The sequence below is a fragment of the Grampus griseus genome (genome assembly GCF_964374135.1).
Source record: "Grampus griseus genome assembly, chromosome: 5".
Lineage (NCBI taxonomy): Eukaryota > Metazoa > Chordata > Mammalia > Artiodactyla > Delphinidae > Grampus > Grampus griseus.
In genome coordinates, this window is record NC_138998.1 from 74980647 (window position 1) to 74995669 (window position 15023).

General features: G+C 40.6%; 1 protein-coding gene across 8 annotated transcripts in view; it reads left to right on the forward strand.

Annotated features, from left to right (window-relative positions):
• The window catches only part of MYLK (myosin light chain kinase), a gene marked incomplete at its 5' end in the record, with an annotated part of 266723 nt that extends 258386 nt beyond the window's left edge, over positions 1–8337 (forward strand). For all 8 annotated transcript variants that reach the window (XM_082655466.1, XM_082655462.1, XM_082655468.1 and 5 more), the window contains 3 exons: positions 2322–2451; positions 3911–4042; positions 6262–8337. In XM_082655466.1, the coding sequence (XP_082511592.1) occupies positions 2322–2451; positions 3911–4042; positions 6262–6512 (513 nt within the window). In that variant the 3' untranslated portion in view covers positions 6513–8337. The remainder of the gene's footprint in view (positions 1–2321; positions 2452–3910; positions 4043–6261) is intronic.
• Between the last annotated feature and the right edge of the window lie 6686 nt (positions 8338–15023).

The following is a 15023-nucleotide window of genomic DNA, read 5'->3' on the forward strand; positions in this document are numbered from 1 at the left end:
ATAGATAGATGACTCATTGCATTATTGATTTTAGAATGAAGTTATTCTGAAAGAGGGTAGGTTTTTTATTTATATCAAAAGAATGTTGAAGAGACGTGGTGGTGAGTAATAGCATTGAGGGTGGGTAAGTTGAGCAGGATAACAGGGCCTCTGCATGCAAAATGGAAGCAAAGGACTAGGAATTGGAGGCTTGTGGGCAGCCATCTTTATTCTCTGAGAACCACAAAGACTTCAGCAGTATGGACCAAAGGGCCTTGGGGAAGAAAGCTTTTGACTCAGTATAGCACGGAGTACTCTTGGCCATCACATTTAGATAATACGCATTCTCAGGGGAAATTGTAGTCTTGGGGCTGTTGGTGTTTATGTAGGGCCCATGATGGCTGGCTGGCTCTAGGGTGATCACCTTGCCGAGGTTTTCCAGGGCCTGTCTCAGCTTTATCCCTGTAAGCCCCTCATCCTGGGCAATCCCTCAGTCCTGGGAAACCAGGCTGGTTAGTCACCCTCGCTGGCTCTCCCAGGGGAGGGAGTCTGTGCTCTGTTAGAGAAGCCGTTACAGACCCTGCCCGCCTGGAACACAGGAACCCAGCCTTGGCAAATTGCCCTCCAACAAGAAAAAGGCCTCCTCAAGACAAGAATGGAACTTATCAAGAATTGAATCTTTCTTTTTTGATGTTTTAAAAATTTCCAAAGGTCTCAGTTAGTAAAGCAGCAACCAATTTTCAGCTCAAAGGCATGAAACTGGAAGGCTAGAACATATAGTTCTGACAAATAACTTCCCCACCAACTAGTTTTTCCCATGAAGCAGCTTCCAAAGATTGACCTCTGATGTGTGGGTTATTAAGATTTTCCCTGTTGAGCACTTACATTTCTTCCTGTTTTAGAAATTATATGGTCTATTGCTCCATCTGATGGAAAATTTCCCCCAATGTGTGGTCTATTCGTTTGTTATTTGCCACCTTCTCTGAAATATTGTAACGCTTTGATTTGCCTTGTTCTCATAGCTTCCTATTAGTCATTTTGTTAACAGAAGAGGAAAGACTTCATTCTTCCACACCATACAAGTGGAGACAGTCCTGCATCCAGGTGTTTGGGATTAGGGAGCCCATGGGCTCAAGGGGAGCGTTCCCTGCTGCACATTTGCGTGTCTGAATCACAGTCTTTCTGTAGAAGACTAGAGCTGCAGGGAGATTTGAATCTTCAGGTCCAACAGTGAGGCCCAGAGAGGGGAAGTGATTTGCACACGTTAGCAGAGTAATGAGTGGTTAGAGAACTAGCCTGTCCCTTGTCAGGCTGTTTCTTTCCTCTCTCAGCAGCTAGTCTGTGGTGCACAGCATCTGGACGCCTCAAAAGACGCTTTGGGTGCAGGGCTGGAAAGCAGTGGTTATGCCTTAGTTTCTTGTCTTAGTCATTCCATTGACCTTAGAAAAGGGGTGAGAATCTTTACTTAAAGGTGAGAAACACAGACACAATGTGTATAATTGGGGACTTCTTGACCTAAATCCTATGCTTGGTAGAGTTTTCACAATGCAAAGAAAATTTTCAAGTCCTGGCATCTTTTTCAGTAAAAATTCTGTCCTCTCCCAAGGTGCCTTGACTAAGAAAAGCAAAGTGCTGTGCTTTTCATTTCTTTGGGTGCTGCTTTTTGATGCTGGGTGTACATCAGGGAAGAACTGTAGACTTGTGCTGGGGCCAGCCAGAGTATTTCTCGAAATCTCTTTAAGTATCTGAATCATAAATAGAACTAAATGAGACCTTGGAGATCATCCTGTCCAACCCCCTCCTTATACAGAGAAGGAAACTGAAGCCCAGGGAGGTTAAGCGACTTGCCTATGGTCAATAGAAGGCCTTTTTTTTTTTTTTCTCTTTTCCCAGCGGGACCTGTGGGATCCGTAGTAACTATTCTCTTGGCCAATTAAAATCCTATCACTAGCGTTGTTTTATGAGAAACAGCCTCCACTGGGCCCTGTCAGCAGTTAAGTCTTTGGAGCCGTCTCAGCCTGCAGTTGCTTTATATAAACTATCCCTTTTATGGGAGTTGAAGCACAGTATGAAAAGGGTTTTTGTCTCATGTTGACCTTGTTTAGTCACATTAACGCACACATCGGTTCCAGGCCCCATTCCATTCTCCGAACATCTTCTGACACGCTGATAGTGCTGAGCAGAGCAAGGTTGGGCTCACTCCTCTGCAGAACCTCGGCACGCAGGAGGCCCTTGTTTCAAGGACAGCTGCTTCTCCTGGGCTGGGCTCTTTTCCCTGAGCCCCGCTGCCCAGCTGGAACCAGTGACACCGCCTGAGTCCAACGCCAGTGTCTATTTTCCAGAAAACGGGCAATGCTGTGAGAGCCATTGGAAGACTCTCCTCTATGGCAATGATCTCAGGGCTCAGTGGCAGGAAATCTTCAACAGGGTCACCAACCAGCCCACTCAATGCAGAAAAACTAGAATCTGAAGGTAAGGAGCTCCAGGAAGATTTTCTCCAGCCCGATGGTGACAAAGGAAGGGATGGGGGATGGACAGGCATTTAGAGGTTTTTTTTTTCTTAAGGTGGGGGGATTGGGTTTTTTAATAATACAATCTACAAGGAAAAATTTGAAACTACTTTTACACTGCCCTGACAATAATTATTAAATGTAGTATTCTTTAATTGTTTCACCTTAGGTTTAACTATTTTCAGAAGGAGAGTTATTTGTCTAATAGAACTAGATGATCTCCACTAACCTTTTCCCTATATTTTACATAAGAATTAGCAAAGGCTTTATTAAAAGTTTCGTTTTTCTCATTACAAAAGCGATGCTTGTATAACAGGCAAACATAAAATAAAAATCACATATAGCAGTGTACTTTTTAAAAATATCCGTTTTTTTAACGTGTCTTTGCGTTTTCCTTTTAAACAAAAATTGACTCATATAGTCCATATTTGTTTGGTATTTTTCATGATGCTGGAATATGTCGTTTGAACTGGGTAGACAGTGACTGGCAGGGCCCCTCCTAGACACCAACAGGGTTAGTTACTTGCCCACCGTCTTTGAGATGCTGCCCCATCCATCTCCTCAGTGAAGGCCTTGGCCTCTTCCTGCTTCAGATGCATGTAGGGTCTGGCCCTTATCCTGAGGTGCCTCATTTGGCCTGAGACACTCCTCCACCTCCCACTGCCTGATGCTTTTCGTATCCAAAGGTGAGAAGCTGAGTCTAGCTCCCTTTGTGCATAAGACAGGGTAATCGGTGAGGCTGCTTGCTGAGCTGCTCTGATGCAGCCGGGGACCGAGACTGCTGCACATGGGCCTGGTCCCTCCTGCTCCAGCCCTGCCACTCTCCAGGTGACCCAGAAATAGCCTGAAGGGGAAGGAGAGGATCAGGAGCCACTCAAAGTTACAGCTTTTCCCTGGACCAATCCCAAACCCTGGTCCAGAGTCATACACTGTGAAGGCAGTATCCGTGTGGAGAATAGAGCTATTGGCAAATCGCAGATGCCTCTAGGACCTGGCTCTTCCCTTCCAAGGAGCAGATGAAGGCCTGCTGCTTCCAGGAGAGGGCAGAGGGGGTACAGAGATCAGGTGGGATGGCGTGCTTCCGTCCTTCTTCGATACCCTCAACTGGATCCTGAAGCAGCATGAAATGCAGCCAGATAACTTTTTTAAAGATTATTTCCTTTTTCAGTGTGTCAGTATAAGGGAGGGAGTCCAAACATTTCCCCAGTTTGGTCACAGTTCTCTCTTCTGCCAAAATCATTTGGCAGCAGGCCAGCCAGTCCCCAGGAGAAAGGTGTGCTTATGATTCAGTCCTCCAAGCGCCATTATTTGCTAAATTATAACAACTTAAAAAAGAAAAAAAGAAGTCAGCTTTTTTAAACCAGGGAAGAGGAGAGAACAAGGAATAAAGAAATTACCATGTCCTCTTCCCCGTCTTCTAGAAGATGTCTCCCAAGCTTTCCTTGAGGCTGTCGCTGAGGAAAAGCCCCATGTAAAACCCTACTTTTCTAAGACCATTCGTGATTTAGAAGTTGTGGAGGGAAGTGCTGCTAGATTTGACTGCAAGATCGAAGGTAAGTTTGTAGCTGTTCTTCCCTTACCTACAAAAGGGGTATGGTTGGCTGGTGGGCCCCTACTGTGTGCCCTTGGCAGAATGTCAGTTCTGGGGCAGCCAGGCTGTGAGGGAAAATGGGTCAGGAGGAGTTGGCCCACTGCCCCACTCTACCTGCTTAAGATTAGGGCCATTCAGTGACTCACTGAGGGCACACCGGATATTTCACCTACTTACATCAGCCACTACACCCAAGTTAAAAGTGATTTATCATGGACCTATTTGGCTATGGAATGTGCTTAATGAAATGAGCTTTGCAAGCTTATGGGAAGCATGTGAACTGCCCACCAAAGGCTCTCAAAGGAAGGCTGGCACAGAGCATAGGATGCAGAGAAGGCAGCTCTGCTGTTAATCACTGGGCTCTGTGACCTTGGGCGGTGATTCAGCTCTTCTGAGCCTCTAGTCCTCATCTGTAAGACAGTGTCTAATGCCTTGAGTGGCTCTGGAGACTGTGAGATAACATGTGGAAAGGGGAAACCTTTCAAGTCTTTTAAAGATGTCATGGAGTCAAGGGAAAAGCTGTGGATCTGGTAAGTGCAGAGACAGCCTGCGGTGTGACTTCAAACTGAGGGAAGTTGGGATCCAGGCCCTTGTGCTGTCTTCCCCATGTTTCTCTGCCTGCTAGAAATAACGTGGCCAGAATGAGTTGTTAGAGCTCAAGGGACCCTAAGGGATCTTAGCATAGCACCTGAGAAGTTAGCAGTGTTGGTGACACATAGCATTTCAGTCTCAACAGACTGCAACATTCTAGAAAGATAAGTGGCAAGATAAGACAGGCCTCTTTGCTTCAGGTCTGTGACTGTTGTGTGCCAACCAGAGTGGAGGGCTATCTCCCATTTCGGTCAGACCAACTTCCCCAAGGCAGCATAGCACAGGACAGCAGTGATAACGAACCATGCCTCCCACTTTGTAAGATTCTCCAGCAGTATGGCTAGATAATGCCTTTTGGGTAAAGTAACCCAAAGGTAGGAATGAAAAAACAATTTTTCTCCTGCATCACTGTATTACCAAGATGCCTTATAAATGCCTCGCCTACCATAATCTTTCTCTTTTTTCATTCAATTTTTTTTAAAAAGTGGATGTGCTGCCTTTGCTAGTGTGGAAGTGCTCAGATTGGGGGTTCTGCTGAGAGTCCTGGGCCACTGCTTGTAGCTCTCACCATCACCGCTGTCTTTGGGTCTTAAGTTCTTTACTTTTTCCTTTATTTTTTAGAAAATATTATTTCATAATAATTATCTTTTTGCTTACTTTTCTCTTTGGGATTATTTTCTTGGTATTTGCATCACTTTGGATGCTGAGGAGAAAGTAAAGCATATGGATGCTGTTCGTTAAAAGCAAAATTCTACTCGAAAAGAATGTTAGAATTCTTATGTGTAATTTGTATTCTAGCTGGGGCTACAATTTTGTCCTGTAAAACTACTTCTCCAAAGTTTAAAAACCAGTCAGTTAGTATTATTATGTTTTTAAAGACATAAAACATATATTTTAATGCTGAACTTTGCAGCAACATGACTAATGCATAAAATGAGACGAATGAGTCTGTCTTTGGATCAAACTAAGACAAATACTGCTTTTTCCTAGCAGTATTGTCAGTTCCCCTAATTTATGTTTTACAGGTCTGTTATCATCTTTGAATTATAATTTATACACCATAAAATTCACCCATTTTAAGTATACAATTCAATTATTTTTAGAAATATACAGAATTGTGCAGTCATTACCACAATCCAATTTTTAAACATTTCCATCACCCCCAAAAGATCCCTTGTGCCCATTTTTTCTAACTCTTATTTATTTAAATTTATTTAAGTTCTTTTATACAAGATTAAAAAAAGTTTTCTTTTAATCCAAGAAGATATTTAGCTCCAGGCATGTGGTTGGAACTGGGACAGTGTTCCGGGGAGTTAGCTATATCTGTGTTAAGGTGGGAGGTGGTACAAGCCTTACATGGCTGGGGAACGGGATGCCTGTACAATACCTTATGTGGCGTTTCAGATATTAGTGTTTACAATACATGCCCCTATTCAAATGTAAATATCAAAATAGATGGTAAAAGCCAACATCATAATTTTTTTTCCCTTTACCCCCTTAATCAATAGAGGTAGCTCAAGAGTTTGCATGAACTGATAATAAGTTTTAAATAATAGTTTCTGCAACTTGTGTTCCCTCCCTATGATACAGGATACCCAGACCCTGAGGTCGTCTGGTTCAAAGATGACCAGTCAATCAGGGAGTCCCGCCACTTCCAGATAGACTATGATGAGGATGGGAACTGCTCTTTAATCATTAGTGATGTTTGCGGGGATGATGATGCCAAGTACACTTGCAAGGCTGTCAACAGTCTTGGAGAAGCCACCTGCACAGCAGAGCTCATTGTGGAAACCATGGAGGAAGGAGAAGGAGAAGGGGAAGAAGAAGAGGAGGAAGAATGAAACAAAGCCAGAGAGAAGCAGTTTCTAAGTCATATTACAAAGACTATCTCTCTAAAGCTCAAAAAACCCAAGACAGTAGAAGCACCTAGTGTGATAGATTACTTAGTTAGGTCATTTGGGGGTTGATTCTTCAGCAATAGTGGTTGATACCCAGCAGCGTTACTGAGGGGCATTAATTTAAATTAGCTGGCACCTTAAGATTCTAGTACAGCTAGATTTCATTTTGGGAAATCACCAGTAACTTGCCTGACCAACCAATTTTAGAGAAAAAGTAACATAAGGAAGCTTTATCTGGGCAAAGTCATATAAATTCTCCAACTGAAAGCACTCATGAAAAAACAAGGTCACAGCCCTGCCCAGAGGGTCCCTGGAGATGGGGGTCTCTCCCAGCTCCTACTCCAGAGAACCGGGTCTCCTCCAGTCCTGTAGCACTTCATTCTGCAGGCAGTTGAGCCATTTTAACTTACGAGGCACAATATTTCCAAAGTATACTATAGACATTTGAACTTTTCATTTCCATCCCCTGTTCTACCTGCCAGTTTTTCTGGATCTGGACTTGCCATGAGTTTAAGCATTAGGGATATTACACTTCTTAGTTTCTGAAGACACGTCTCCTGCTCATGGATGACTGGCTTCCTTAGGAAAAACAGAATCTCCTTTCTTCCAAAATCAGTAGGAAATCTAAACTTATCCCCTCTTTGAAGATTTCTACAGGAACCTATGGAAAAAAAATGGAAAAAAAATCCTTGTTAATGTGTTTTTCTGAAACCAGGATTCATACCTGCGCTGTTTTAGAATATCAGCTCTGCATGTGTGGTAAAGATTTTTGTGTTTGAATGTATGAAAAAACAGTTTGCTGAAAAGTTAGTCTTAATTATTTATTGGCCACTATGAAACAGATTTCAGCTATAGAACTCCACATACTTTGGAATCTCATTCAGGATAGTCTGAGTTTAATATACCTTCATTTTTAAACGTGCTCCAGAGAACTCTACTTACCTTATGGATTCCACGAGACTTTTCTTCTTGAATGTGCATCAGTCATGCCTTGCCCCCGACCTTGAAATATATTCTTAACCTGATAAATGCACTCAGACTTGCATCTTTAGGAATTTTTAACTTTCTTTCACTACATTGGCACTTAAATTTTTCTTTATAAAACTTTTTGAAGGGCATAAACAAAGACCATAAACTGATATGCCTAATACATTTCCTCTGTGTGTGTGTAACATTCCAAATACTTTTTTCTTTTCCACTGTTTGTAAAGCGCAGCAGTTTAATATTTCAAGGGACTTTTTGCGAGTTCCTTAAGAACTAATTTTAAATTACTTCAGTGCAATCCTACACAGTATCAACATTAGAATTTTGATGTTACTTAGTCTTATGTTATCTTCCATTCTATTTTTATCTGCTTCTTGCTGCTAGTTTCAAATTGCCAGTATTTTTCTTTTTGCTTTTTAAGCAGTTACAACATTTTTCATATAGCCACAGTATTGCCACAGTTTATTATAATAAAGTGTTTTAAAATTTGATTTAGAGCATTCAAAGCTTTTCTTCATCACTTTTGATTGTGTTTAGACTATAATCTTTGTGTGCATGTATGCTGTATATGTGCGCGCATGCGTGGTGTGTATGTTTGTTTACAGGTTTTTTGATGCCTTCTTGAAGTTGTGTTAATGTTCTCCCAGTTTATTATGCCATCAGAATGGTAAATGAGAACACTACAACTGTAGTTAGCTCACAATTTTTAAATAAAGGCTACCACAGTGCATGCTCTTTGTTCAGTCTTTGCAGCCTTCTTTTCCCTTCCATGCCACCAGTTGTAGACGACCCAAACAGATGTCAGAAACTAAAAACAAATGCTCTGCTGCATAAATGGCTTACATGCTGGGAGAGACTTCCCTGGTGGTCCAGTGGTTAAGAATCCACGCTTCCACTGCAGGGGGCATGGGTTCGATACCTGGTCAGGGAACTAAGATTCCACATGCCTCGCAGAGCAGCCAAAAAAAAAAAAAAAAAGGCTTACTTGGTTGTGCTTTACTAAGGAACAGAATGACTTGGGCACTTCTAGTTTATACTGCGTAGCCTAATTTGCACATTTACTTCAAAATTTCTCTCGAGCATCATTTTGGTTCAATTACATTCTAGTATCTACAGTACGCTCATAATGCTAAAATCTGACATTTTTAGTAGGTCACAAAATCATCATCGTCATTAATATTTACCAAGGCTTGGTCTGCATTTGTAACTTTGGTGCAATTTGTTACTAGCAGCCGAGTGCTATCTTTCCATGTCTTGATAGTGAAGCATTTGTTCTCAGGAAACCATCACTCCTGCTTCACAGGAAGTCTGTTTTCAGATATCAGATGGTGGGCCCCCCCAGGCCTCGAGTATTCAAACAATACTGTAGATACTCTAGAAAGAATCAAGACATACTATTAAATGTTAGACTAGATGATTCTATGATTCCACAGTATAGTCTGGAAAGAATCCATTGTCCAGATAATATTTAAATTGTTTCACTTTTTTAAGGCAACCACAATCCACAAATGTTCCTAGTGAGGAAATTATTATTTTTAAAGAAAAGGACTTTTTATTCCTCGCTAGTGAAAAATGTACCTTATATTCTGAAAGAAAACAATTTCCTTCCATTCCATTCTCTTCCCAAACATATAAAAAACAATCCACTGATTATTCCTTACATCGCAGAGCTTCATATTAAATGAATTTCTATGTATAACTAAAAAGACATGCTGACTGTTGTCAGCTCTAACTTAAAGTCTTTTTATCAAGTTTGAGTTCTACACATTTTAATAAAATCTGTGCTTTTAATACATCTGTGCTATTGAGTATCAATGAGCTAAAGAATAACTGAATTCTAAAGAAACTCAACTCTCCACTTTTCAAGAAAACACAGGTAATACTACTTTCTTTAACCCTTGGGAATGCCTCTGTATTTCGAAAAGGAAGCTAATGTCTGTGACAGTCATTACTGAGGCTCTTTGCCCCCTGGCACATGATTAGGACCACATTCCTGACTCCCTGTGTGAGATGGGAGATGGGGCTGTGTGACTAATTCCAGTCAGCGAGGTAGAAGCAGAAGTGATGTTCATCCCCTCTGGTCCAGAGAATTTAAGTACTCGTGCAAGACTCTCCATAGTGACTGGCAGCATGTCAGATGGTGGCTACTTTATCCACCTAGGTCCCAAGCCAATCCCAAATGAGTACATAACACAAGCAAGAAATAAATCTTTGTTCTTATAAATCCCCAAGATTTTAGCATTCTTTGTGGCTGTAACATAGCCTAGACTATCCTGTTATAAGGTCATCACTGTATTCTAGATCTATTCTGACCAATATGGTAGCCATGACTCACCAGTGACTATTTAAATTTAAATTAATGAAAATAAATACAATTTAAAATTCAGTTCCTCAGCTGCACTAGCCACATTAAGTGCTCAATAATCACATGTGACTAGTGGCTGGCTATCTTATTGGACAGCACAGATTAAAACGTTCTATAAAGTTCTATTAGACAGCACTGTTTTAGATGGACTAGGAGGAAAAGAGAAACTCCAAATTTTACCTTAACTATGCATATCACTTTTCAAATTGTGAAATTAAAACATAAAAGTTTACATGAAATCAGTCTGGAAAGTATGGTCTATAGTTTCATCAATCATACTGGATAACACAGACTCAATACTTACGTTATTGTGTTTGATTATTTATGTTCATATATTTTTTCACTTTTTAAGACATTTAAAAAGTACCAGTTCTGTGCTTCTCACCACAAAATCGAAATAGAGACCTGCAATTCACAAGCAATTACCAGATTACTTGTGATATGAAGCAACCAGTTAGGCAAAAAATCTCTGGTGCTTTTGGAACTTGTAGCTACTTGAGACAGGGGAGCATCCAACAGGGACAACTGAGATAGCAGAGAAAGAGACAGCACCCCTGGGGCAAGATTTCCGACAGTGAACCAAAAGGAAGGGGGAGGGGCCATCCTGATAGCTACAGTCATTTTAACCTTAGTGGCTTTGATCATAACTCCCTTCCCATTGGAACTGGAAATACCCAGGAGATCTACAGCACTTAGAGACAACAGTCAGTTTCTAACTGCTGGTTGTTTGAAATTTTAGCTCACAGGCCTTGCCAGTGTTCCAAATGCTTGTACATTGCAAGGAGGGCTTCATGTCAGAGATCACAGCCCCAGTAGTGACCACACAGAAGTACATGAGAACTCTTCACAAGACATCATTATTTGACTCTCTGGGACTAGATTTCTTCCAGCTGGAGATAACTAAGGAAGAAGAAGGTTACAAGTTAAGCTAAAAGTCAATTCATTATTATTAGCTTCTTTTGGGCAGACATCAGTAGCTTCCAACAGTTAAGAGACAGGTTAAGCTATAGGGCTTCTTCACAGTCTTGCTCCAGATGGTATGTTACAATGACCAATAGCCTCTGGTCAGATTTAACAGACATTTATTAGCAAGCAGTCATACAGCCTATTCTGTAAGCTCCATGAAGTCCCAGATCTGTCTCTCCAGAAAGCATCTCACCTGTTCACTGAAAGCAAGCACTGCAGGATATGAGGGGTAGGATCTAGCTGACCTGGGAAATCAGCCAAGTGGAATCAGTTCCAGCTCTGCTTCTCACTGGAGTTGTGTAGCTTGTGCTTCAGTTTCCTCACCTATAAAATTAGAGAAATTATATTTCCTCCTTCACAGATCGTTATAAAAATTAAAAGAGCTCATGCACAGTACCTGATCCTTACGGTCAGCTCTATCCTTCTAGCACTCGGAGATGCTAAGATGTGTCAGGAACATCCTCTACCCGCAAGGAACTGATAATACTTCTGTAGAAACAAAACAAATATGTGGAAAAGTTATACACTAATGAAAGATGGAAAGAATTATTGAAATTCCACCCACCTCCGGAAAAACATCTTTGTAACTGAAAGTGCACATACAGCTGTATGAAACACAATTGCTCTGAGTTTAGGAAATGCTACAACTGCCTTCTTGGTCTCCGGAAAAGTTTTAACTTCCAGTCTCTAAATACTCTCTTCTTCATAGTCAAAAGAGAAAAGCTCATCTGACCTTATGAGTCTTAATTTCCAATCAAGAGGAAATTTCTCAAAGTTGGCTTGACTTTAAACACACACTTAACCTTTAATCCCCAAAAGTTCTCTAATTTTTAATTCATATTTACAAAAGCTAATTCACATTGACTTGTTTCTGGCAGTATATTAACCACAGAACAAATAGGGCTCTGCTAGGCAGTCCCAGGAAAAGACTAGGTAGACACCTTTTTTAAGTTGTCTAGAAAGCTCAAAATGCTCCTATTTTCTGGAGGATCAAGAGATTAAGGGTTTAGAAAATGGGAAGCTACCATAGTCGAGAGAAGACCAAACATGAACTCCAGAAGACAAGCAGTAACCGTTCTCTTCAGAACCCCATTAAACCGAGAGTGAAGGAATACTTTTTATTAAAGCTATAAACCCCTCAAAGACAAATATGGGAGAAGAAAGATGAAAAATACCAGAATTTTGGAAGGTGGAAAGCAAACAGATGAGCAGGTAACTTACTTAGAGCACAGAAGCTGAAACCTGACTTCCTGCAGAGAAGAAGGCCAACAGGAAGGCAAGTCAGTTTTACTCTGAAGAAGCCTAAAAGGTTAGAGACTGAGGGAACCATGTACCTATGAAGGGGAGCCTCAAAAGGAATGTAAGGCATCAACTCACTGATGCATTGAGGTCATTGCAGGTCAAAAGTCCAACCAGGAAATCAATGCAGAAGTAGGATGGGATATATAGGAGTTAGGACAGACAAGGGTCCAGAGTCCAGGAAGTCAGTCTGAACACATCAATAGTACCCACGTTCAAAGTACAGAAAAGAGCCTGATTCTGGAAAGGCATCTGCTTGCTCAAGGAGTTTTTAAACACAGATAAAGTCATTTAAAGTTAAATTGGTTGTCCAAGAAGCCAAATCATTTAGACTTTTAATAATGCACCCTGTTAATGAGGGAGATCAGCTCGGTGCTTTGTGTCCACCTAGAGGAGTGGGATAGGGAGGGTGGGAGGGAGACACAACAGGGAGGAGATATGGGGATGTATGTATATGTATAGCTGATTCACTTTGTTATACAGCAGAAACTAACACACCATTGTAAAGCAATTATACTCCAATAAAGATGTTAAAAAAATAAAATAGAAATAAAATGCACCCTGTTAATGAATGTCTTATATTCATTTATTTAATGTAGAAGCTCAGTTAACTAATTTCCATTTAATCCAACTTGCCCAACCTAACCACAATTTTCATTCTTTCTGTAAAATAAATGAACTGGAGCCCACACACTTCTGTTCTACTAACTGATGGCCACTGAGTAGTATTATTTACCAAGAGTCAATTGGATTTGTTCTTAAACTTCTTTATGCCAGTTGTACAACTGTAATTACATAATTTAATTATTATATAAATCAATAAAAATGGGGTGCTAAAGGGAAGAGAAGCTGTTTCTATGGAAACTAAATTGAGGCTAGTGGTCATACGTGGCAGATTGGACACCTGAACTTATCTCCTGCCTCCCAAAACCTCACTAAAATGAAAGTAAAGGCACAAAAGGCATTAAACCCACAGGGCAAAGAATAAGAGAGGTGATACATTAGACTTGAGTTGTTGACAAAATTTTGGGATAAACTAATTGGTAAGTAATTTCGTTTCAAGTTTTTCCACACTGCAAGCATCTTCGGGGAGAAACCGTCAAAAAGCAAGCTGAGTCCTACCACAGAACAAGGCAAAAAACAGGAATTAGATTGACTGTCCCCCCTCCATCTCCTCCCTTAGCCGACAGGCCCTCTGACAGTCTCTCCTCGAACGCTGGCAGGAAAAGGGGTCTTTTAAAGTTAGACCAGAGGGAAAAAATAAATAAAGTTAGACTAGAGAAGCTGTAGACTGGTGGACAGCAGGCACAACTGAGAGTGAGAAGTAGCAACTCAGAAAACACAGGGATCGGGCAACAATCCCAACAAAGAGAACATCAATGTGTTCTCTGTATCTATGATGTTGGTTGGGTTTTTGTTGTTCTTGTTGTTGTTGTTTTATATTCCACATATAAGAGAGGTCACACAGTATTTGGCCTTCTCTGTCTGACTTATTTCACTTAGCATAACGCCCTCGAGGTCCATCCATGTCACAAATGGCAAGATTTCATTCTTTTTTATGAAAATTTTATATATATATATATATATATATATATATATATATATATATATAAACATCTTTATCCATTATCTGTTGATGGACACTGAGGTTGTTTCCATATCGTGGCTATTGTAAATTATGCTGCAATGAACATGGGGGTGCATATATATTTTCTAGTTAGTGTTTTCATTTTCTTCAGATAATGCCCAGAAATGGAATTGCTGGATCATATAGTTATATGATCACATAGTTATATTTTTAATTTTTTGAGGAAACTCAATACTTTTTTCCATAGTGGCTGCACCAATTTACATTTCCACCAACAGTGCCCGAGGGTTCCCTTTTCTCCACGTCCTTGCCAACAATTGTTCTTTCTTGTCTTTTTGATAAAGTCATTCTAACAGGCAGGAGGTGATGCTTCATTGTGGTTTTGATTTTCATTTCCCTGATGATTAACGATGCTGAGCATCTTTGCAGGTACCTGTTGGTCATCTGTATGTCTTCTTTGGAAAAAAAAATGTCTATTCAGATCTTCTGCCCATTTTTTATTATTATTATTATTTTTTTGCGGTACGCAGGCCTCTCACTGTTGTGGCCTCTCCCGTTGCGGAGCACAGGCTCCGGACGCGCAGGCTCAGCGGCCATGGCTCACGGGCCTAGCTGCTCCGTGGCATGTGGGATCTTCCCGGACCAGGGCACGAACCCGTGTCCCCTGCATTGGCAGGCGGACTCTCAACCACTGTGCCACCAGGGAAGCCCCCATTTTTTAATTGGATTGTTCTTTTGCTATAGAGTTGTATGAGTTCTTTATATATTTTGGATATTAATTCCTTATCAGATATATGATTTGCAAATATTTTCTCCCATTCAGTAGGCTGCCTTTTTATTTTGTTGATGGTTTCCTTTGCTGTAACAGAAGATTTTTAGTATGATATAGTCCCATGTGTTTATTTTTGCTTTTGTTGCTTTTACTTCTGGTGTCATTATGTGTGATAATGTCATCACTCTGACAGCTTACATATTCTTGTGATTTAAATTTTTCTTAGTTTTGATTTCTAATATGGATAATATAAAGTAGTTATAAACCACATAAATAAAAGTTCTTTAGGGGCCTCAATAATCTTTAAGAGTTTGAAAACCACTATTCTAGGCGATGATTTAATCCTAAATATAGCTAGGCAGTGCACTTTACTCTGAAAATCCCAGGCAGCACCCAAAATGTAACCAATACTACTGTTGTCTCCTCTTCCTTTTGAGTTTCCCACCAAAATATTCAACTCACACAAAAATATTAAAGAAT